The sequence below is a fragment of the Heteronotia binoei genome, chromosome 1 (assembly GCF_032191835.1).
Source record: "Heteronotia binoei isolate CCM8104 ecotype False Entrance Well chromosome 1, APGP_CSIRO_Hbin_v1, whole genome shotgun sequence".
Classification (NCBI taxonomy): Eukaryota; Metazoa; Chordata; class Lepidosauria; order Squamata; family Gekkonidae; genus Heteronotia; species Heteronotia binoei.
The window spans coordinates 239,041,397-239,064,881 of record NC_083223.1 but is presented as its reverse complement, the minus strand read 5'-3'; the positions used below and the strand labels follow the sequence as shown (position 1 = coordinate 239,064,881).

Sequence of the window (23,485 nt, the reverse complement as noted above, 5' to 3'; positions counted from 1 at the left end):
AGACAAATTAGAGACAACATAAGAACAGTTATAGATATTATTGAATATTATGAGAAGCATCCTGAAAAAGAAATAGCATTATTTTTTGCAGATGCAGTGATGGAGAAATTGAGATTGGGAGAAGACTTTATTAGAATGGTAAAGGCGATATATTCTGAACAATCTGCAAGGCTCTGCATTAATGCAGACTTAACAGAAAAAATGAAAATAAATAAAGGAACAAGACAAGGTTGCCCTCTATCTCCACTGATATTTTTAATGACTTTAGAGGTTTTGTTAATTCAAATCCAAGACAATAAAGAGATAGAGGGACTAAAAATGAAAGGCTTTTCCTATAAATACAAAGCATTTACAGATGACGTGATGTTTATAAATGAAAATCCCACTCATGTAACACCATTGCTGCTTCGTAAGATACAAGAACATGGAAAGTTGGCAGGCTTTTATATAAACAAAGAAAAATCAAAAATTATGTGTAAAAATATGTTAAAGAGTAAGCAGGAAGAATTACAGAGATTAACAAAGTGTGAAATAACCTCAAAAGTAAGATACTTAGGTGTAGAAATAACAATGAAAAATATTGATTTGTATAAAAACAATTATGAGAAACTCTGGCACAAGATCGTTGGAGATATGATTAAATGGAATAAACTGAACCTATCTATGTGGGCAGAATCTCTGCAATTAAGATGAATGTTTTACTGAGAATTATGTTCCTGTTTCAAACAATTCCAATAGCGAAAGACAATAAACAATTGATTAGATGGCAAAGGAAACTTTCAGAATTTGTATGGGCTGGGGAAAAAACCAAGAATTAAACTGAAAATTCTGACGGATGCGAAAGAGGTGGATTCCAGTTGCCTAACTTAAAGCTGTATCATGATGCAGTTTGCCTGGTGTGGATTAAGGAATGGATGACATTATTAAATACAAAGTTATTGACATTAGAAGGACATGGAAATGTCTTTGGATGGCATGCTTACATGTACTATGGGAAAAAGATGAATGGTTTCTTCTCACATCACTATATCAGAGGCAATCTGTTAAGTACCTGGTCAAAATATAAAAGATATGGTGATGAGAGGAAACCGCTTTGGATCGTACCAACAGAAGTAATAAAATTATATTTGGACATTAAAGAAGAGAAGTGGTTAACATATAAACAACTTTTAAAGAGCCAAAGAAAAAAGGTGAAATTAAAAACAGCTGAAGAAATACAATATAAATATAATTGGTTTCAATTGCAACAAATAAAGAGCTTGCTTGAACAGGACATTAAGAACTATGGAATAAGACAAGGACAAAAAGAACTGGAGAGGATGCTGTTTGGAGAAAATGAAATGCTGATCTCAAGGACATATAAACTATTATTGAAATGGTCTACGGAAGATGAAGTAGTTAAATCACAAATGATAAAATGGGCGATAAATATAAATAAGGAAATACAGGTGGAGTCTTGGGAATACCTATGGAAGAACTCTATGAAAATTTCTACATGTTATAACATTAAAGAAAATTGCTTTAAAGTGCTATATAGGTGGTACATGACACCTAAGAAATTGGCAAAAATGAACAATCAGTTGTCAGATAGATGTTGGAAATGTAAATGTCATGAAGGATCTTTTTACCATATGTGGTGGACTTGTGAAAAGGCGAAACAATTCTGGCAAATGATTCAGCAGGAGATCTCAAAAGTTTTGGGATATAATATTAAGAAGGCACCAGATATTTTCCTGTTGGGATTACAAATGGAAAAATTTCAAAAGCAAGATAGAACAATAATTTGGTATATGCTTTCAGCTGCAGGGACGTTATATGCACAAATGTGGAAACAAGACAAAATACCAGAAGTATGGGAATGGACTCTGAAAGTCATGCATTGGAGTGAAATGGACAAACTTACAAGAATCTTAAAAGAACAAGATTTAGAGAAATTTAAAAACGATTGAGGAAAGTTTCAAAAATATTGAAAAACAATGGAACGTTAAAGGACATTTGGTGATCTTTGACAATGGTTAATTTTTAAAGAAACGATATATGGATTACAGTTTAAAAATATGATTATTGGATTATAACTTTTTCTTGTTTTTTTCCTAATGATTAAAAAGAAATACCATGAAGGTGGATTATAATCATAACCTTTGGGTTTTTCGGAGAAAGATTCTTTAATAGATAGAGTTTATTACCTTATAACAAGTTAGATTAAATAGTAATACGGGGACGTTTGCTAAGGGGGTATGCACTGCTGGGGGTCACAAAAGGGGGGGGTGGAGAAAATGTTATATATGTGTACTAACATTTAATGACAAATGATGACAAGTTATCACAATATATTACATTACAATAAATCGTTTTAAACCGAGAAATCTGCCAGGAGAGAAAGAGGAAATAGTATAAGTAGTGGGATACATGGGAAAGTGAGCTACTGCCACAAGTTTTTGCAGGTTCCGCACTTGAGCTATGCCCAGTTGGCACAGCTCAAGTGGGCCAGAGACCAATTTTGCACTAAACCTTTAATCCCGGTTTAGCTCTGTTCCCAAACTGACATTCTACACTAGAATTACAGAATCCGAGAAACCAACTCTATGACGCTATGATTTTAGTGTAGAATGTCAGCTTGGGGACAGGGCAAAACCAGGATTAAAGGTCTAGTGTGAAATTGTTTAAGAGTTTTCCTGAAGGGAGGTTGCCAGGGTGAGAAAAGGAGGGAGTGCTGAAGACAGGTGGCAGATAACAGTCAGTTCACTGGTGAGTGGGAAAGTGAGAAGGAAACAGGAGAGAGAGGTTATGGGGGCTGCCAGCAAAGGGAAAGTGGAAATAATGGGGAAGGGGAACATCAAATTCCTCTTTCACAAGTCCTTGTGGGTCCCTTCTTGTGAAATTGTGTTAAGGGTTACTTGTTAATGTACAACAGTACAGGGATGTTATACAGGTACAAAAAAGGCCACTATTTCTATGGCATGTAACAGAGACTCTTATTAATGGACTTTCCCTTTAACACCTGAACAGTTTATATATGCACACTAATGGTTAATCCTTTCTTGTCTTAATTGCTATGCTAACATAAAATGATACTGTAGTGCTAAACCTGAAAGTTTTGTATTATGTTGGGGTCATTTAGATTCCTGATATTTTGGATATTAGGCTATTCAGCCATCGCCTTAAATGGAGTCTAAATTATACCAGTGCCTTTCTAATGAAACACTTGCATTTAAAAAAACAAAACTTACAGAATGATTCACCACTTGGAGAACAATGGTAGACTGACTTCAGTGTTGCTTGGTGTACCTTTTTAAAAATACTGTAGTCCCTGTGGTTTACTATTTGTTTCATCTGTGCTCAGTTACCTTGAATCTGCACTATTCCTTAAGTGCATAAATGTATTTCTGGTCTAGCACCTTTGTAAGAATCCCAGCAATTAGCAGGCTTATTCAGTGGTTTATTAGAAACCCAACTGTGTGGCATTTGATCTACTTTCTGCTGACCACCGCTCTTAGAAGAGTATGCAGAGTAAGTGGCAAAGATTAGAGAGAGTGAAATTGCAAACTGCCTGGGGAAAATGTCCTGTCCCTTTAGTAGAGGTTGAATAGGTTATTTACTGTGTGATGCTGTTTTAATACTATGAAAAGCTTCCGCTACCCATTTCTACACATTAAGCCTCTACAAAAGAAACAAGACATTTTTCACCCCTCTATGTTGTTGGTAACCATTTTGTGAGGAAATATGTACATTTAATGCTCCTTCATGAGTCATTAGTACATTCATTGCACAGGAGCATGGAGCTTTAGAAAGCATAACTATGGGATGGAGCTCAGGTAAATCTTCCAGAGTCAGAATGTCCATGAAAAGCTGGTCCTGGAGAATAGGGGATCCTGAGGAATAATATGAGGGGGGTCTGCAGCAAGGAAGGGTGAATCAGTAGAAATTGCTAGTTTAGTTTGAATCTAATCCTGCGTGTCCTAAAATAGAGAATATACTGAAAAAAACTTTTCTTTTCAATTATAGGTACAGCCACAGTGCTGAAGTTCAAGTGCGCCTTCAATTTTTGACATGTGTCTTTTCAACTCTGGGATCACCAGATCACTTCAGTATGTTCTTGTTGTACCAGTTTTTAAAAATTAATTTTTAGTGAAATTCCATGCTAGTCATAGTAGAAGTGTTGGTTAAATATCCACTGGATAGGTAGACAAAATACTGCTGCAACAGGGAAAGAAACAGTGGAGCACTTTCAGGAGATTGTTTCTTTAAAGACCCAGGAAAGCATGCTGTTGTGATAATGAAGTGCTGTTCAGCAAGTAATTTCGTACCAGTTCTAAATAACAAGTTGTGTTTCAATTCAGACAATAACACAGGTCAAACCAGCAGATAAGGGGTTGTGTGGGACCAGTACAGGCCATGCATTGAACAGCTCTGCTTGTTGCAGGCATGCCTTAAGAAGAGGTTAATTGTCTTTCAACAAAATATTTTGCTGTTCTCTTGAATATGCAGTACAGCTTACAGTAACTTGGATATGCATTATAGCTTACAGTAAGAAAATGCAGCTTAAAGATGCAGAATGCTAATATGTGGGAAAGCGCTTTTTCATCTCAAGCAGAGTTTTTACTTAATTCATGTGCATAGAAAGAATGCATATAGGGGTCTGGAGACCAGGTCCTATAAAGAAAGGTTGAAGGAGCTGGGCATGTTTAGCCTGGAGAGGAGGAGGCTGAAAGGTGATCACCATCTTCAAGTACTTGAAGGGCTGTCATATCGAGGATGGTGTGGGATTGTTTTTTGTGGCCCCAGAAGGTAGGACCAGAACCAATGGGTTGAAATTAAATCAAAATAGTTTCCAGCTCAACATTAGGAAGAACTCCCTGACCATTAGATTGGTTCCTCAATGGGACAAGCTTCCTCAGGAGGTGGTGGGCTCTCCTTCCTTGGAGGTTTTTAAATAGAGGCTAGATGGCCACCTGACAGCAATGAAGATCCTGTTAATTTAGGAGGAGGTGTTTGTGAATTTCTTGCATTGTTCAGGGGGTTGGATTAGATGACTGGAGGTCCTTTCCAACTCTATGATTCTAGGTGATCCAGACCATTTTTTTTGCCGGGGGGGGGGGGCAATTCAAACATGTCTGAAATGGCAAATTTTCTACACATGGGAGGTTAACACATTGACAGAATTCTTTTAACTTAGTATCGTTGCTGAAGTGCTAGCATTCCACAAACAAAGTTTGTACATATATGGGAGCTGTTAAAAACACAGTCTATCTGCTACCTGGTGGTAGAATCCAAGAGGAACTGTAGCACACATTGTTTCACATTCTCTATCATTGGAAGAAGATATCCTTATATGGGTTGTGCCTCCTCCATATTTGACTTTCTTCTCTGTGGCATGCTGTTAGCTAAACCTGCAAACCTTAGTATCTTACTGTCATTATTGCTGACTATAATTGACTGTTGCTGACAAGTGGTTCATACCAGATTGTCATGAAAAAAACATAGAGGGACCATTGTCACTGAGGAACCATTGTCTCTGGAAAACAATTTTATGATAAATAGTAATGTTAATCAAAGGTTTTCTGTGTGCTTTAATCTCTAGGGTTGAGTCTGGAACAAGTAGACATACTGTGGCATTGTTTAGTAGAAGATTCTGAATGCTATGATGATGCACTACATTGGTTTTTAAATCAAGTACGAAGCAAAGACCAGCATGCTATGGGAATGGAAACCTACAAGCATCTTTTTTTAGAAAAGGTAGAAGGAAAATGTACCCATTTAATATGTAACAAATTAATGTTTCTGTTTTAAAACAGGCTTGACTGTGACTTTTTTTCTTTCCTATACTAAAACGTTTAAATTTTATTTACTATACTAAACTTTTTTTAGATGCCCCAGCTAAAGCCTGAAACAATTAGTATGACTGGATTAAATTTATTTCAACATTTATGCAATTTGGCACGATTGGCTACCAGCGCATATGATGGTGGCTCGAACTCAGAGGTAAGCAAGGGTATTGCTACTGTTTTTCTTGTTTCTGAGATTTGAATTAATCTTCAGTTAATTGCCAAAAGACTGTAATGTGATAAAGTAAAAATTTAGTGAGCAGTACTTTTTAAGTAATACCATGTCGCCTTAATATCTTAGTGTGAGACCTGCTGTTCTGTAAATACTAATAAGAGGCTTCTTATTTGAAAGTGAATTATGTCAATTAAAGTGCTGGAAGTTATTCATAAGAGAAGAGATCAAGGATGCTAACAGTTTAAGTTTCTTTACCTTCTTATAGTGTGGAGCCTGTATCCTCCTTTATGTCTCTGATAGTCATGTGGAATATTGGTATATTTGGTATATGGTTCTCTTGATTTTTGTGCAAATCAGGATAGAAAGGTGAGAGGAAATTTAAATAAATCACTAGAAGTGCCACAACAACAACAACAACCCTGGAGCATTATATTCTGCTTGGTGTCATTGATTGGAACCTAAAATTCTTAAGAATATATGTGAAGCAGCACAAATGCAAAAATGTTAATAATAATATCCCTGTCATGGCAAGTGATCAGACTCTGTAATGTTGCTTGAATTCCTGCTCAAATCCTGCAAAGTCAAATGTATTGTGATTACCAGAAAGGATGGGGACAGGATGGACAGAAAGCAGAAGGTGCTATTGTAGAAGATACACAGAGAGCATGATAGTAATTCCTGGCATTCATCTTTCTTTCTGATTCATTAAACTCTGCAAAATATTCCTGAAACCAGCTGCAATCAAAAAAGATCCTGATTAGTTCCAGTATTAGCTTGTTTACTACCCACTTTCTGTCAACTGGTAGTTATTTATGATTCTCTGTTGACTTGAGAGTTGTTCAGTTTGTTCTGTTATAAGCATTTAAATGGTGGCTGGTGGACCAGGATGTTAATTTGGCCAAAGAAAGAGTTCTGAAAAGTACTTGTGCTGTAAACATATAATTGCATTGTGTAACAAAGTGGAAGACTGGAATTGGGTCAGGATTCTTCCCCACCCTGGTATCCTGTTTTCTTCCCAGCATCTGTGCCATTTGTTATCACATATTGAACAAGGACATAAATCTGTGGACATAAATCTGATCCATATCTCTCCTAATTGTGGGGGTGCAGGCGTGACAGATAAGCAGATCAGGTCTGCATGTCTAGATCATTATATGAATGGGGTATCCAACATGCAAATACTGGAGAGATGAATCAGGTGAATCCATACTAGGGTGGTTGGGAAGAGTCTGGCCCAAGCATAGTCCTGCACTGCATATGAATAAACATCTGTAAATGTGTGATGTCTGTTGGGAATGCTCAGAAGGAGGAATGTTAAAATGCATGTTGACAAAGTAGCTCATGTTTTTGTACACACTTCAAAAGGTAGACCTGGACAGCCAGTTCTAAGAGGATGGTTTTGAGTTTTATCTGCAGGGGGGGTTTTTGGGCAGGGGGAGAGACTAATTTTTAAGCAGCTGTTTGACTGATCAGACACAATGGGCTAAGTTGGGTAACTAGTACTTCATTTCTTTCTGCAGTTATGTGGTATGGACCAGTTTTGGGGCATTGCTTTAAGAGCACAGTCTGGAGATGTGAGCCGTGCTGCTATCCAGTACATCAATTCCTATTACATTAACGGTATGCAATGTCAGTTTGATATAAGATATACATGCCAGTTCTTATGGGGGGGGGGGAAGGCAGGCAGGATAACTTCCAAGTTTATGGCCATTATGAATCCAAAATATTTATAGTTCATAGTGCTTTGAACATTCATTTCTAAATTGTCTTTCAGGTAAAACGGGTCTAGAGAAAGAACAAGAATTTATTAGCAAGTGCATGGAAAGCCTAATGATAGCATCTAGCAATCTTGAGCATGATTCACACTCAAGTCTCACCATTATTGAACGTGGACTCCTTATGCTCAAGACTCATTTAGAAGCTTTTCGAAGAAGGTAATTTTTTCCCCCATTGTGGTGGAGTAAGATTTGTTCTCTGACCTTCTCAAATTGTTTTATGTAATATTTAAATTAAAAAGATACAGTTTGAAATTATTGTAACAGTGTTCATGGGATCAAATCACAGTTTCATTATTTGAATAATATTCACTGTATACTGAATAAGAATTGTGAATATGTAAAGAGAATTCCAGAGCAAAAACCAGTAGCAGTGGTGGAGGAAAGTGCTGCCAAGTCACAGCTGACCTTTGGCAACCCTTTAGGGCAGGGGTGGCCAAACTTGCTTAATGCAAGAGCCACATAGAATAATTATCAGATGTTTCAGAGCCACAAGGCATCGACATCAGCTGTTTGAGAGCTGAAAGAGAGGAAGGAAAGAAGGCAAATAGATGGAGGGAGAGGTGGAAAGAAAGCAACTTTAAATGCATTCTCCAAGCAGCCAGCTGGCTTGGCTTGGAAAGTGATTTAATGAGACAACTGCCTTCTCCAAACTGGCTGACTGGGTGGTGGGGGCTTTAAAAGCCACACAATATGTTTGAAAGAGCCACATGTTGCTCCCGAGCCATAGTTTGGCCACCGCTGCTGTAAGGATTTCAAGGCAAGAGACATTCAGAGGTGGTTTGCCATTGCCTGCCTGTGCATCACAACCCTGATATTCTTTGGAGAGCTCCCATCCAAATACTTGCCAGGACCAACCCTGCTTAGCTTCCAAGATCAGATGAAACTGGGCTAGTCTGGGCCATTTAATCAGGGCAAAAATCAACAATAGGATATATAATTTGCTGCTTCCTTCATGCATCAGATTTTCACATTCCTCACAATCCTTGTCAAAAAACCCCAAACTGTGTAAAGGCAGGAATTCAGAATTCTGTAAATGTATGCATGAAGATTGTGGAAGCTCAGTGGAATTGTTTGCTCTGAACCAACAGAATCTTAATGTACTTTTGAAATGCCCCTTGGTTCAAAATGTATTTCCTGGACATGAACATGTAGGGGGGGGGGGGGACTGTTGAAAAGTGTCCCTGTACTCTTGCAATTAAATCTATGGTTGTTGGATCCTGATCTAGTCTATGAAATCAAGAATATCTAAAACATTTAGAAATCCATTAGGATTATCTTTCCTCTAACCATTGCTGCCTTCAGCTTAACCCTCAAAGCCAGGCATAATGAGAAAGCTTTAAAGCCTTCCGAAAGATGTTTATTCCGCTCAGTTTGTTTAAGCCACAAATTGTCAGCAGTTTAACTTCTCATGTGATATTGCTTCCTCCTCAGGTTTGCATATCATTTAAGACAGTGGCAAATTGAGGGTACTGGCATCAGCAGCCATTTAAGAAAACATCTGCTAGAATTGTCTAGACAGCCTAGGACTTTTCCTGACATTCTGACAAGGTATGTGCCGGTAATTTTATTTCCATTGAAGTGTGTATTTTGGTCCTGTTCGTCCATTATGCTAGTTCCTTAATGTTCTATTTCAGATGACAATTGAAATGTATCCAAGTGATCAGGTAGCAGATCTAAGAGCTGAGGTTACTCATTGGTATGAGAATTTGCAGAAAGAGCAGATAAACCAACAAGCTCAGCTGCAGGAGTTTGGACAAAGCAGTCGGAAAGGAGAGTTTCCAGGTAAGTGAAAGCATATCTCTTGACATATTTTTTTAAAATTTTTATTGTTTGAATATAAAAAGCTTAGGAAATGCGGGATTACAGAAGCAAAAAAGGGAAGGGGATACAAGATAGAAAAACATAAACAAAAATATAAAGAGAAGCAGTATATATACCTGTTACATTTCTACCTCAGGACAAAATACCAAATTGCCTTAAAATTTTACCCATTATAGCCCTTTAATTCTACAGCCTTCTTATTTTGTTATATACTTTTGACTATTCTGTAGCTTATAATATAAATCTAAACTTGTCATCTTCAGTACATACAAATGAGAAAAGCAGAAGAACCAACTCTGAAACAGAGCTGACTGGTTAATTTCAACATCATTAAAAATAAAAGCTAACTAATTGGTTTAACAATATTAGCAGTTAACATAAGCATAAAAGGTAAATATAGTTCCTTTATCCTTAATGTTAATTTACTTATTTTTAGCAGAGAGAGGAAGCAAAAACAGAAAACACATTAGTTATCTATTTCGTTATAGACAGTTTCTCTTGTCAGAAATGTCAGGAGCAGACTTAAGATTACAAAATATTTGTGTAGCCTGTCTTATTATCAATTTACTCAAATTACTTTTTAACTACTTTAAACATTTAGAATTCTTTAAAAAATTTTGAAGACTGTAAATCCTATTTTCATAGTGCTCTGAAAAACACGTTAGTATGCAATAGTTACCTCATTTCCTATACTTGTTTATTTTTAAGCAAATAAAAACTCATGCAATCTCCTTAGCCCACTCTTAATTACATTGTTCTATTTAACTTCCATAGATAATTATAACAAACTGAAAAAAGGCATCCAGATTCTTAAAACCTCATTTGTCATTACGGAAGCATTTATTAGCCCCTTTTATTGATTCAGTATTAACCAACTAGATGTAAAAAAGAGAGTTTAAAATCTCTTCTTTTTGAATGCTTTCCAAAATTTTATCCTCTTGCTGAAATTTGCCTTTTCTCCTCTTGATATCTCCCTTCATTTTGCTGAAAGTGGTACAATCACCACTTTGTCACTTCCTCCTGTGCAAGCTTTAGTTGATGTTAATTTCCATTTCAGTTTTATAACTTCGCAGGCTGTCTCCATTTTGATTTTCTTCCAGACCTTTCCCAACGGATCTTTAGCTTTTTTTCTCCATTTGACAGACATCACTGGGGACTCTTTAATACTCTGCTCATGTAGATTTTCATTTTCACTGTATTTCAAAATAAAAGTCTCCATCTGTTGTTGCATCAATTCTGCTAAACGACCAAGTTCCTGCTTTAAGGAGATTATGTTAATCATAATATCACACATTTTAGTTTGAACTGCCATTTCTCCCACAGAAAACTCAGTCTGTTAATCAAAGTTAGAGAATAGTTCAGAGACCCAGTTAACCTGTTTCCTTCAGCTTCAGATTTTCCTCCTGCATTTCAATTGTAACCATGTTAATCCTAATTAAGCATCACATACATTTTTCTTGTAAGCATATACCGTTTTTGTTCAGACCGTGTTGTAACCAGAAGGTGATCTCCTTGATGCTTATTTATTTATAAACAAAATCAGTTCAGATATCTTTGCTCAGTCCAGTTTAAATTTTTGGAAGTTTTCCAATTTGTTCCTTGCTTTCTGAAGCCTTCCTTGCTGAGAAAGGGGGGGGGGAATTCCCCTCCTCTTCACCTTTCTTTTAGAACAGTTCCAATTGTTCTTATGTTAAAGGATCCATTAACTGGTATTGTTAGAAAGCTGACTTACTTTCATGGTAGAATTCCAGTGATTAAGGTAGAAGAATGATGCATCAGAAGCTTATTGAAAGAGAAAAGCTGTCGGACAATCACCTCTTGCTGCCATCATGGCATTCTTGGCGGCAGGAGCACCGGAGCAGACAGGAAGAACAGGGAACAATCAGAGTTGTTTCTCTGGGTCCTGTAAAGTTCCTTGCTGACAGGAGCCCCCCCCCAAGGCCCCCTTCAGGATGCCACGGCTGTAGCACCCCTCCTACTGCCCAATTTGGGGGGGTCATTGGAGCCGAGCTCCTCCGAGCTCGAGGCGCTGGAACCCGGGAAGTCCCATATCTTGACATATTGTGCCTGCTCTATTAGCTGTCAGTTTAAAATATCACCAAGATATTCTTTAGTTAGGGGAGAGTTGTCCATCATGGCAGGCCTGTCCTGTTGCAAGAACATATGAAGGTGCCTGTATCCCCCCTATAGAGCTAAATATGTTCTGCTCTCTGGAGCAGCTCTCCAAGGTATCTGGCAGAGAAATGTCTAACCCATAGCCTACTACTTGAAATCTTTTAATGGGAGATCGCAGGGAACGAACCTGAGAACTTCTATGTGCAAATCATGCACCATTCTACCAAGCCATAGCCCTCTTCCGCCAGGCTCTTCTATTCAGTGGTTCCTTATAATACCATGGGAATCTTCAGCAGGACTGTTTTTAAAATGCCACTGATCTGAACAGCCACTGTCCTAGGAATCCTAGTCATACGGATCTTGTCATTTCTAAATTGCCCCAAACGCGGCTGGATGATTATTTGTCAGAGATTTTTTAGGCTGATCCTGCATGGAGCAGGGGATTGGACTAGATCAGGGGTCTCCAACCACCGGGCCGTGGACCAGTATTGGTCCGTAGCCTGCTAACAACTAGGTTACGGAGTGAGGCAGAGCAGCCCCAGACTGCCTCCTCGCTCCAAGTCTGCCTCCTCTTTCAGGGTTCCCAGGCTGGCAGAAGGGGCAGCACTGCTGTGACCTTAGCCTACCCCTCATTTACCTACCCCACGCTGATCAGTGGGAGTCTTTAAATGGGAGGGGGAGGCAGAAACAGCCCCAGTCTCCCCCCCATTTGAAGACCCCATGGGGGGCAGGGATGTGGCATGGGCATGGGGGGGCAGCCTGGGGTAGCAAAACCCTCAGCGTCTCCCCCCCCACACCAGTCCGTGGAAAAATTGTCTTCCACAAAACTGGTCCCTGGTGCCAAAAAGGTTGGGGGCCACTGGACTAGATGGTCTGTATGATCCCTTCCAACTCTATGATTCTATGAAAAATACCGGTATAGATGGAATAATCTTGCTTTTCTTAACATAGACTGCTTTGTAAGCAAATAAAGTCTGTTTTTCCTGACCGAATTACAGCAATTTTCATGATGTTTAGAACAAATCATCAGTCAGTCAGTCCTTGAGCTGTGATCACTAAGAGCCAGTATGGGTTTCTTAAGAACAAGTCATGTCAGAGTAACCTTATCTCTCTTTTACTACCTTGCTGGATCAGGAGAATGCTGTAGACATAGTTTATCTTGATTTCAGTAAGGCTTTTGATAAGGATCCACATAATATTCTTGTTGACAAATTGGTGTGGTTTGGATCCTATTACTGTTAGGTGGATTTGTAATTGGTTGACAGATTGCACCCAAAGAGTGCTTGTGAATGGTTTCCCGTGCTCTTGGAGAGGAGTGACATGGAGTGAGTTAAGGATCTGTCCTGGGACCTGCTTTGTTCAACATCTTTATAAAGGAATAGGGAGCATGCTTATTAAATTTGCAGATGATACTAAAATGGTAGGGGTAGCAAATACAGTAGAAGACAGTCAGGCTACTTGATGCCCTTGAGAGGCTAGAAAATGGGGCTAAAACCAATAAAATGAATTTTAACAGGGATAAATGTAGAGTTCTGCATTTAGGTAGGAAAAATCAAATGCTTAATTATAAGATAGGGGAAACTTGTCTCAGCAGTAGTTTGTGCAAAAAGGTTCTAGGGGTTTTAGTGACCATACACTGAAGACGAGTGAGCAGTGTGATGGGGTAGCTAAAAAGGCAAATGCAATTTTGGGCTGTATCAATAGAAGTGTAGTGCTCAGATCAAGCAAAGTAATGATATTGCTTAACTCTGCTTTGGTTAGACCTTACCTAGAGTATTGTGTTCAGTTTTGGGCACCATAATTTAAGAAGGATATAGACCAGCTGGAGCGTGTCTAGAGGAGAGCAACGAAGATGATGAGGGGTCTGGAGACCCAAGTCCTATGAGAAAAAGCTGAAGGAGTTGGTATGTTTAGCCTGCAGAGGAGACAACTGAGAGGTGATATGGAAACCACTTTCAATTACTTGAAGGGCTGTCATATAAAGGATTGTGTATAGTTGTTTTCTGTTGCCCCAGAAGGTTGGACCTGAACCAGTGGGTTGAAATTTAAATCAAAAGAGGAAAAAAATTCTTACCGTTAGAGCAGTTCCTCAGGCTTCCTCAGGAGATGGTGAGCTCTCCTTCTTTGGAGGTTTTCAAACAAAGGGATCTTGGAGTTTTAGTGTGTATGTTTGTGTTTTTTGTCATCTTCTGGGCATGGAGCAGAGGTAACTGTGGCGGGGGGAGGCATTTGTGAATTTCCTGCATTGCACAGGGGGTTGGGCTAGGTAGCCCTAGAGGGTCCCTTCCAACTCTATGGTTCTGTGATTCTAATTGATTTCTAAGCTCCAGAAATTATAAAGCTGCAAAAGGAAAAGTCACTTTCGTACCTCCTTAGTTATTTTTTTCTGCATTGAAAAAGGAATTTTTTGAAATAATGGAAATATATGCAGTTACTTTTTTCCAAGGGTTAAACTATATATGTACTACTTTAAGAGCACTTGGATGCATTATGTATAACTTAACTATGTGATATCTGTGTGAAACTTAAAAGTCTTATTCCTGAAGTAATTACAAATATGCCAAGAGCTGAAAAAAGAAGATACTTAAGGAGCATGCCTATCTCAGTTCATGCCTTTTGGAAAGAAGAAAGAAATATTCAGCACACAGAGAGGAGTATTTGCACCTAATAATCTCCTCCCCATACAACCACCATTATCTGGAAACACTGCAAAAATCTGCAACCTCTGTTTACATGAGGGTTGGAGTGATTTGGTTCTTATTTCACAAGCAATGTTCCCTTGTTTCAACTATCCTCCCCACCCCCCAAAAAAAGAAAAGCCTTACTGGGGGTCTCACTTTAACCAGATCAGTGTTATCAGTAAATCTGAATATTTAGAACAATGTTAGTTTTGTTTCATTATGAATCCTTACTACAGAGTAGTAACTGGACAAAATTAGTCACTTGAAATTATGTGATTTAAACAATAAATAATATTCCTTCAAAATTCTGCTTTAAAGTTTTTCTCTAATCAGAGTCAATTTCTTAATGATCTGTAGCATCCGATACGGAACTTCCTTTTTATCTTTATGACTCTTATAAGTGAAGACTTGTGTGGAAGTTGAACAAGCTGTCTTGCATGTTATCTTGTTTCTTAATTCATTTATATATATTCTGTGCCAGACAGCTGTGTTTCCATGATATTTTTTTGTGTTCATGTTTTCTCAAAACTTCTCCCCACAATTTGATAGGGTCAAAAATATTGGCAAACTTCAGCAAATAATGGTTTGGTCCCTGTGTTAGGAAATTTTAGCTTAAAAGGGGAAAAAAAGAAGACCTCCATCCAGCTAGTAAAATACCTTTTGCTCTCTTTTAGGTGGTCTCATGGGACCTGTGAGAATGATCTCATCTGGACATGAGTTGACAACTGATTATGATGAAAAAACTCTTCATGAATTAGGTTTTAAAGATATGCAGGTATTGACAAAGGGATAATTTTGCATAATAGGATAAGGGATAATTTTGCATAATAGTTCCTATTTGGTGGTGATGGATTGTTGTCAAGCATCGATATTTCCCAATAATCAAGCTTTTGTTCTTTAATCAAAAGTTGCTTTATTGTTGAAACTCCATAGCTTGCCAAGGACGGACTCCTTGGAAATAATGACGTACATAGCATTGCATAGTAACTTATAGGCATGCTTCAAAGGGAAAGGTTACAGATAACTTCAAAAGGATAACATAAAGATGCAAATTGAGTTGAGGGTTCAAAGGCTACTCACTAGTATCTCTTTGTAACTAAGGAGTGTTAACTAATAAAAACATCTACCTTTCTCACACATTCTCTGGGAACCGATAAGACCTGGCTGTGTGAATATGGGGGAGAGGCACTCTACACCATTAGCACAAGGTTACTCTAAACATCCTGGGTCTCTTTGGTTAGAAGGGGGCTGGGGAAGAGCATGGAGAGTGTCCTGCTTTGTATCTGGCTTGTCTGCTGAATGCCATTATAAGTAGCATATAGAAATAGCATGCTTGACATACTGCCCCCCCCCCCCTTAAGATCCTTGTTGGGGTTTGGAAGGCTTTATAAAATTTCTTTATTAAATCTGGGGCTCTGTCATTTGAACTTTCTACCCACTCGTCGTGGGCTATCGAAAAATACTTCCATCTGATAAAAAAATACAAAGCACCCCATTTTAGCTTTGCATCTAAAATTTCTTTCACTTCATGATTACTCTGATCCCCAATCAGAATGGGTTCTGGAGGGTGCCAAGGTCATAGCTCCAGGATCTCGCCAGAGCAGACCCTATGAAAGATAGGGTGTATTTTACTAAACAACTTGGGTAATTCAAGTTCCACCGTCACTTTATTAATTAATTACTCTTTTTATACAAAATGGTCCCAAGAATTTATATGCGAGTTTCTTAGATGGTTGTGGTAATGGTAGGTTTTTGGTAGACAAGAATACAGTCTCTCCTAGTTTAAAGTCCCAAACTGGGATATGGCTTTTATCATAATGTTTTTTGTACATTTCTTTGGCCACTTCCAGATTTTCTTGAATAACTTTCCAAACTTCTCCTAATTTTCCCCACCATTGTTCAAAAGATGAAGGTACCTCGGGTATTACTCCCCCCAGCAGCAATGGGAAAGGTTTCCCTTCATAACCATTCACTACCAAGAATGGAGAAGTCTTTGTGGAGCTATGCACACTGTTATTATACCCATATTCTGCAAACGGCAGGAACTCTACCCAATTCGATTGTTGATAGTTCACAAAGCACCTTAAGTATTGTTCTAATAAGGCGTTTACCCTCTCCGTCTGACTGTCTGTTTGAGGATGGTAGGCTGAGCTCAATCCCTGTTCAATTCCAGTTAGTTTACAAAACTCCTGCCAAAAGTTGGCAACGAACTGAGAGCCCCTGTCACTAATTACCTTGTCCGGGAACGAGTGTCATTTAACCACATGTTGGAAGAATAATTGTGCTAATTTTTTAGCAGTATCTTGTTTATATAAAAATAAAGCGGCACCTTCAAAAAGCGCTCTTGAAACAATTTAAGGGCCAGCACTATACATGTCAGAGGAATCTTCTTCAGGGACAGTTATAAAATAAATGGGGCTGTAGTAGGATACTCATCTCTTTAAACCAGTGGTATTCACTCTGCAGCTCTGAGAGAGCCAAATTTGCAGTTTCAGTCAGCCAGAGGAGCCACATTTACTGCCATCACTGGAATGAGCTAACAAAACACAAGGCACCACGATCCCTAAGCTAGACAGAAACAATGAAAAGACCATGCAATTCACAGCAAACATATATATGTGTATTACAGGGCAGAACAGTAAAACAATATTGGTAAAGTTACAGTCCATGAATGGTGAAAAACCTTTTCAGTCCAAACAAGGTGTTCTACAAATAAAGCCCCATAGAGAGTGTTTTCCTCCCACTAGCCAGTGGAACTTCTCTTGAACAAGAGACAAGTTTCCAAATAGGAGAAAAAGATCCCTGAGCCCCACTTGCTGTTAGAATATAAGCAGTTTCATGTCTTCTTCAAGAGCGCCATCCTTTTTCAATTAGTGTCTCAACCAAGGTTCTTTCAAATGGAACCGTAGCCTCCAGCAGTCTCACAGAGGGCATAAGCTTTACCAGTATCCTTGGGCTACGGAAAGAAACTTGGTTGAAACCCTATAACGTTTTCAAGACAAGAGACATTCAGAGGTGGTTTGCCATTCCCTACGTCCATGTCACAACCTTGGTATTCCTTGGACATCTCCTATCCAAATAATAGCCAGGACTGACTCTGCTTAGTTTCTGAGATCTGAGAAGCTTGGGTTAGCCTGGATAAGCCAAGTCAGGGCAAACATGATACAGGTTTATAAAATTATTCACAGGATAGAGAGAGCTGACAAAGACAACTTTTTCTTCCTCTCCTAAAATACTAGAACTTAGGTGCATCCAGTGAAGCTGATGGGAAGTAGATTCAGGACAGACAAAAGGAAATACTTCTTTATGCAGCGAGTGATTAAAATGTGAAATTCGCTACCAGAGGATGTGATGATGGGCACAGGCATACATTACGAAAGTGACACTACCGCATTGCCAGGGGGATCTGAGTAGATTCAGCTCAGGCAGGGGTTTTGATGTGGCACTTGACTTGGGACCACTCAGTTTGTGAACCCAGAACCAGGCTTTCCCAGTCTGTGCCCATCCCTAGTCACCATGGCTAGTAACATTTGATAGACCTATCCCTCCATGTATCTATCTGACCCCCTTTTAAAGCTGTCTATGCTAGGGATGGTCATGAACCTAATTTCATGACAAATATTGCCGGTTCATGCCCTTCCCTATCCATGGCCCTTCACTTGGGAGGCTCAGGGAGTTTGTGTTGGGAAGTGGGGGGCGGGGGGAGAGTGAAAGGAATTGCTGAAATAGCTTGCATCCATTCCAGTCTGCAAATGTGCTAATTGGAATATTGATTAATGGTGGTGTGATTCCCCCCCCCCTTTTTTTTTAAAAAAAAAAATCCTCATTTGTTGTTTCAAGATGGTGTTTGTATCCTTGGGTGCTCCAAGGAGAGAGCGAAAAGGGGAAGGCGTTCAGCTTCCAGCATCCTGCTTACCGCCTCCCCAGAAGGACAACATCCCAATGCTCTTACTTCTGCAAGAACCTCATCTGACCACTCTCTTTGATTTATTGGAGATGCTTGCCTCTTTTAAGCCTCCTCCTGCGGAAGTAGCCATGGAAGATAGTGAGGTAATTTTCTTCAAGTTCTTATGCAGGCATAAAAACTATTGAAATTGGTATGATATGGCACTTCTTTAAAGATAATTTATACATATTGTAAGTCATGATGACTCATTTGTTTATCACTGTGCTAGATTTTATATCACGCTTTTCTGTTTTATTTCACTTGCCTTGTCAACTGTGTCGAATAATTTCAGTGAGGTTTATTTATATTCTCTTGAGTTGTTTATCAATTAGCAGTAAATAATGCAAACTATTTCACTCAGATTAATTTAGCTTCATTTAAGGCATTTTGGTGGGCATTTTTGTCATGGCAGAGTATAAAATGTGAAGAGCTCCATCTTCATGCAGAAAATCTGTCAAGGCGAGTCTGGGAATTGTTAATGCTTCTGCCTACGTGCCCCAATATGCTACAGGCATTCCAAAATATTTCGGATGAACAGGTGAGTGAATATAAGTTCTTCCTTAAATATTTCCATTTGTCAGCACAGAGGCTTATAGTCCTTTAGGATGTCTGCACACTTCCTGTTCAAGCTGTTTTTTCCTGAGATGGTTACATTGGAGAGCCAATGAGTTTTACAGTGAACTCATTGAATACATGACTGAGGATTGCTTTGAAACGTCCTATTTAGTTGCTTGCAGTACTGAAGATTCAAGCTGTTTTTCAGGTTTTTTTTTTAAATAATTGACTCGAGTTGCTTCTTGAACATCTGCAGAAAAGTTCAAAGAACCTCCACTACTTCAGCGTTTCTGTCACTTTTATTTTGCCTCGCACCATCTAGGGAGCATGGGTGGGTCCTGATAGAACAGATTAAGAGTTGTCACTTTACATTTGTATCATCATTATGTTCTGTGGAGTATTGTTTACGTAGTTAAGGAATGTTGTTGCAATGAAAATCTACACAGGAATCTCTCAAGTGCATAGTGTGCTGGTGTTAATAGTCGTAACGCATTGATCTTTTTAAAGGGTAATGATGGATTCAATTGGAAAGATCTCTTAAGAATAAAAAGTGCCCATAAACTTTTGTATGCCCTTGAAATCATTGAAGCCCTTGGAAAACCCAATAGAAGAATAAGGAGGGAATCCACGGTAAAATCAATTTATATTTTAAAATTTCTTGAAATGACATTAAATATCTTTTTGTATATCTTTTGTAGTAATTCTGGGTTTGTCTTTTAACTTCAGGGAAGTTACAGTGATTTGTATCCGGATTCGGATGATTCAAGCGAAGATCAAATAGAAAATAGCAAGAACACTTGGAGCTGCAAGGTAAGTTACTATAGTTCTATATTATCTTGGTGCCAAGAATGTATATATAATACTTTTTCTGTTGAAATCAGTAAAAAATGAGTTTTGGAAGATCTCTTCCCCCCCCCCCCCCCATTCTATTCTGCTGGCATTGGGGAGCTGTGACCAGTAGAAAGGAGGGAAGGAAGATCTCTTCGGAAGGGAGATTCCCCCCCACACACACACACCTTCCATTCTGCTGGCCTCAGGGAGCTGCCCCCAGCAGAAAGAAGGGAAGGAAGATCCATGAACCTCATGAACTTGAACTGATTCTCAAAGCAGGGAAGGTTTATGCCCATCCCAAGTTGCTAGCACAACATAATCAAAATGTGACAGTGCAGGGGTGTCAAACTTAGGATGGCCAGATCTGACACAAATGGGACTACATGGGGCTGGGCCATGTGTGTCATAAAATGTAATGTGAGGTAGCAGAGATATAAAATTTATAAAAGACACAAACACAATTAAAGATACTACACTTTCATTTAAAAATACAAACATGCTTAGAACCCTTGCAGTGTTTTGTTTAAAATTCAAAGGTGGGGGAATAGTGGGATTTGGCAATATAATTTTTAAAATAAAATATCAAGAAAAACCACAAAGATCAAAACAGAAACTAAAATATAAAATGCTCTGAGCATGGGAAAACATGAAAGATGGGGGAATAGTGGGATTTGGCAATGCATTTTTTAAAATAGAACTTCAAGAAAAAGACAAGGATCACAGCGCAAACTAAAAGATATAAAATACCCTGAGCCTGGGAAAACAATGAAATGGCATTGCAAACTTCTCCCGCTGCCTCAGGGGGTCTACTCAGATTGGCAGATAGCTCTCCAATGTAATATCTCCCTTTGACTATGGATTCCCAGGTTAGAGTACTCACTAGGCACCGTTTATCAGGTCCACTGAGCAGAGGCAAGCTGGCTCAAAGCATTAATTCTTTATTTACAAGGACACAACTCCAGGAAGTATGAGCTGGCTATAGGAATGCTGAAAAATGAAACTGATCTCCACTCCATTGAAACACATTGCAGCATAAACAAAGTTACAAGGAAAATATGGAATGGATTTTCCATTAAGGTCTCTGGGCCCTACCTATCTGGGCACAGAGACCTTAATAGAAAATCCACTCCATATTTTCTTTGCAGCTTTGCTTCCTGCTGCAGCTGGCAAAAACAAGGCAGAAAGAGCAGGGAACTTTGGCAGCCTTGGGAGCTTCAAAGGGGAAGGATTGAAGGGGGGGAAGGAGGAGAAAAGAGCCCCACAAGCCTAATTAAAGCCCTGGGTGGGCCAGACATTTGACATCTCTTTGTTAGTATATCAAAATCATGAGATAATGAGATAATGTTTAGGATTTGAAAACATTTTGGGTTTTTTGGTTTTTCAGTTCTGATCATTTCTATAGCTATGTGGATCAGACACTTTAAAAGGTGGACAGTTGTTCCTGAGAAAATTTTCAGAAAGCAGCTTAATAATGTTTGGTAGAGAAATTTGCATCATGCATCATAATATTTTATATTGGTACTTATTGTGGCTTTCTTTTTTAACAGTTTGTTGCTTCTGGAGGGCTTCAGCAACTATTGGAAATCTTTAACTCCGGAATTCTAGAGCCTAAAGAGCAGGAATCATGGACTGTGGTAGGTCTTTCTTTGCTATGTTCCTTTAATCAATTTTGTAGCTTGCCAGGTTCTTAGTTGGAAGATGGTCACTGAAAACATAAACATGCCCACTGTTAGGAACTTGTTTTCCTTATCAAGCCAGGGTGTGCATGTTCAGAACTCCCCCTTGTAAGGCTTCCCCTCATTTATTTTAGTAGCAAGTGTTGTTTCATACATGCAAATGGACATGCACAGTGCTTCTCTGCACTGAAGGGAATGGAAAAGCCTGCAGTCTCTGGAGTTTTTTATGTGCAGTTCATTGCAGGATGCACAGGGTTAAAGGTATTTTTTTCCTTACACTGCTCTTTCTAAAAATCCTTCAAGGGGTTACTACCTGTCAGAATACATGCTGATGTCACTTAGCACTACCTCACTGCCCCTGAACTTTCTCCCTCCCTCCAGTCCCATGTCCCAGTGTCCTGTATGAAAATTCCACTTGGATGTCTCTTTGCTGTCAAACTCGTTATGTCTAAAATTTAACATCTCACCTTTCCAGCCTTGCTCTCTTTATTTTCCCCATGTCCATTGACAATACTTTCCCCCACTCTTTTTCTGCCTTTACAACACTGCAAAATGCGACCCTTCCTCACTACCCATGGAAAAAACCTTGTTTACTCTCTAATCAGTTGCTATGACTGTCACCCTTTTGTACTGTGGTGTTCCATTGTCTCATTTCAGCCTCTGTACAGCATTGTGCCTTCAAAATTCCTCTCATTGTTCTGCATCTGATGTCACTTTTTAAATCCCTGTATTGGCTTCCTAGATATAGCACAAACACCTTGTTTCCTTCAGAGTCTTCTGTGACCTTGCCCCCTCCTCTTATCTCTCCCCTCTCACGTCATGATGCATCCCTGCCTGTGGTTTTGCTGCTTCAGGTTCCCCATCATCAATATCATTTTCTCTATCAAATTGCTCTTCCCCCTTTCTCTCTTGTTACTGCTTTTGCCTAGAACCACTTCCTAGAATGCCTGAAGGATGACACTTCTCCCTGTGCTGATTCAAATTCTAGATCGTAGCGCCATCAGGGGAGGGATTTGTACTTCATAAAGCATCAAACGCATTGATGAAGCAATATAAATTTTAAAAATTTAGAATGATGAACTAACTGAAAACTGAGCCGATTTCCTGATTTGCAGTGGCTGCTTGACTGTCTAGCCTGCTTGCTGAAGTTGATATGCCAGTTTGCTGTAGATCCTTCAGATCTGGATTTGGCTTATCATGATGTCTTTGCGTGGTCTGGAGTAGCAGAGAGCCACAGAAAAAGAACTTGGCCAGGGAAATCACGGAAGACTGCAGGAGACCATGCAAAGGGCCTTCACATACCCCGCCTGACAGAGGTGAGACAAAACTTGCAGCATAACCTTTTTAAACTATATGGATACAATGTCCCTTTTCCTGACATCAGAGTTGGGCTAATTCTTTCAGACCACCTGGCCTCTGCCTGCAGGTTTCCCCAGACAGGTATAGACAAACCTAAGGCAGCAGCAAGGTAAAACTTGATTAGAGGTGCAAAACTATATTGAATAGGCATTTAGCATGGACTCATAGTTGTGTGTCTGTAGTATCATGAAAGTCAGTTTTTCAGACCACATTACAATTAAATCATGAACTAAATTACAAATGTCTAGCAAGTAACTGGTCTCCATGTGTAAAGGGAAGGGGTGTCCTAACAGTGGGTTTGTTGCATTTGTTACAGAAGGCAGGGTTAATGTTGGCTAGTTTTGCTGTTATGCCTTTCTACCAAAAGGAGCCCATTCCCCTCCCAAAAAAATGTAATGGCAAATGTCTAAAGGCATTTTTACAGGAATTATCTATTTTCTAAACAGTAGATAGGAATGACAGTTGGTCTGGAAATGCTTGGAGAACAAAAGTATCAATAACTAAAAATAAACTTTGATTCATAGCAGACTTTGTGTATACAGCAAAATTCCCAGATCCACACTTCTTAGTCTTTTTTGTGAAACTCTTATCCTATTCATTTATTTAAAGTTTAGCCATATTTTTCTCATAGAGCTCATAATACCTTTACCAGAAAGAGAAATGATGACTGTTGTTACTGTCTGAAAATGTTGCTGTCTTCTTACATCTTTAAACTGATTTAAC

General features: G+C 38.9%; 1 protein-coding gene across 1 annotated transcript in view; it reads left to right on the top strand.

Annotated features, from left to right (window-relative positions):
* Window positions 1–23,485, top strand: part of USP34 (ubiquitin specific peptidase 34) — a 169,166-nt gene that overhangs the window by 81,851 nt on the left and 63,830 nt on the right. Inside the window, exons 21-34 of the mRNA XM_060249781.1 lie at window positions 4,006–4,088; window positions 5,582–5,736; window positions 5,869–5,982; window positions 7,521–7,620; window positions 7,775–7,934; window positions 9,210–9,316; window positions 9,411–9,560; window positions 15,070–15,170; window positions 18,236–18,445; window positions 18,754–18,879; window positions 19,404–19,526; window positions 19,623–19,706; window positions 21,275–21,361; window positions 22,519–22,719. Of these exons, the coding sequence (XP_060105764.1) occupies window positions 4,006–4,088; window positions 5,582–5,736; window positions 5,869–5,982; window positions 7,521–7,620; window positions 7,775–7,934; window positions 9,210–9,316; window positions 9,411–9,560; window positions 15,070–15,170; window positions 18,236–18,445; window positions 18,754–18,879; window positions 19,404–19,526; window positions 19,623–19,706; window positions 21,275–21,361; window positions 22,519–22,719 (1,801 nt within the window). The remainder of the gene's footprint in view (window positions 1–4,005; window positions 4,089–5,581; window positions 5,737–5,868; window positions 5,983–7,520; window positions 7,621–7,774; window positions 7,935–9,209; window positions 9,317–9,410; window positions 9,561–15,069; window positions 15,171–18,235; window positions 18,446–18,753; window positions 18,880–19,403; window positions 19,527–19,622; window positions 19,707–21,274; window positions 21,362–22,518; window positions 22,720–23,485) is intronic.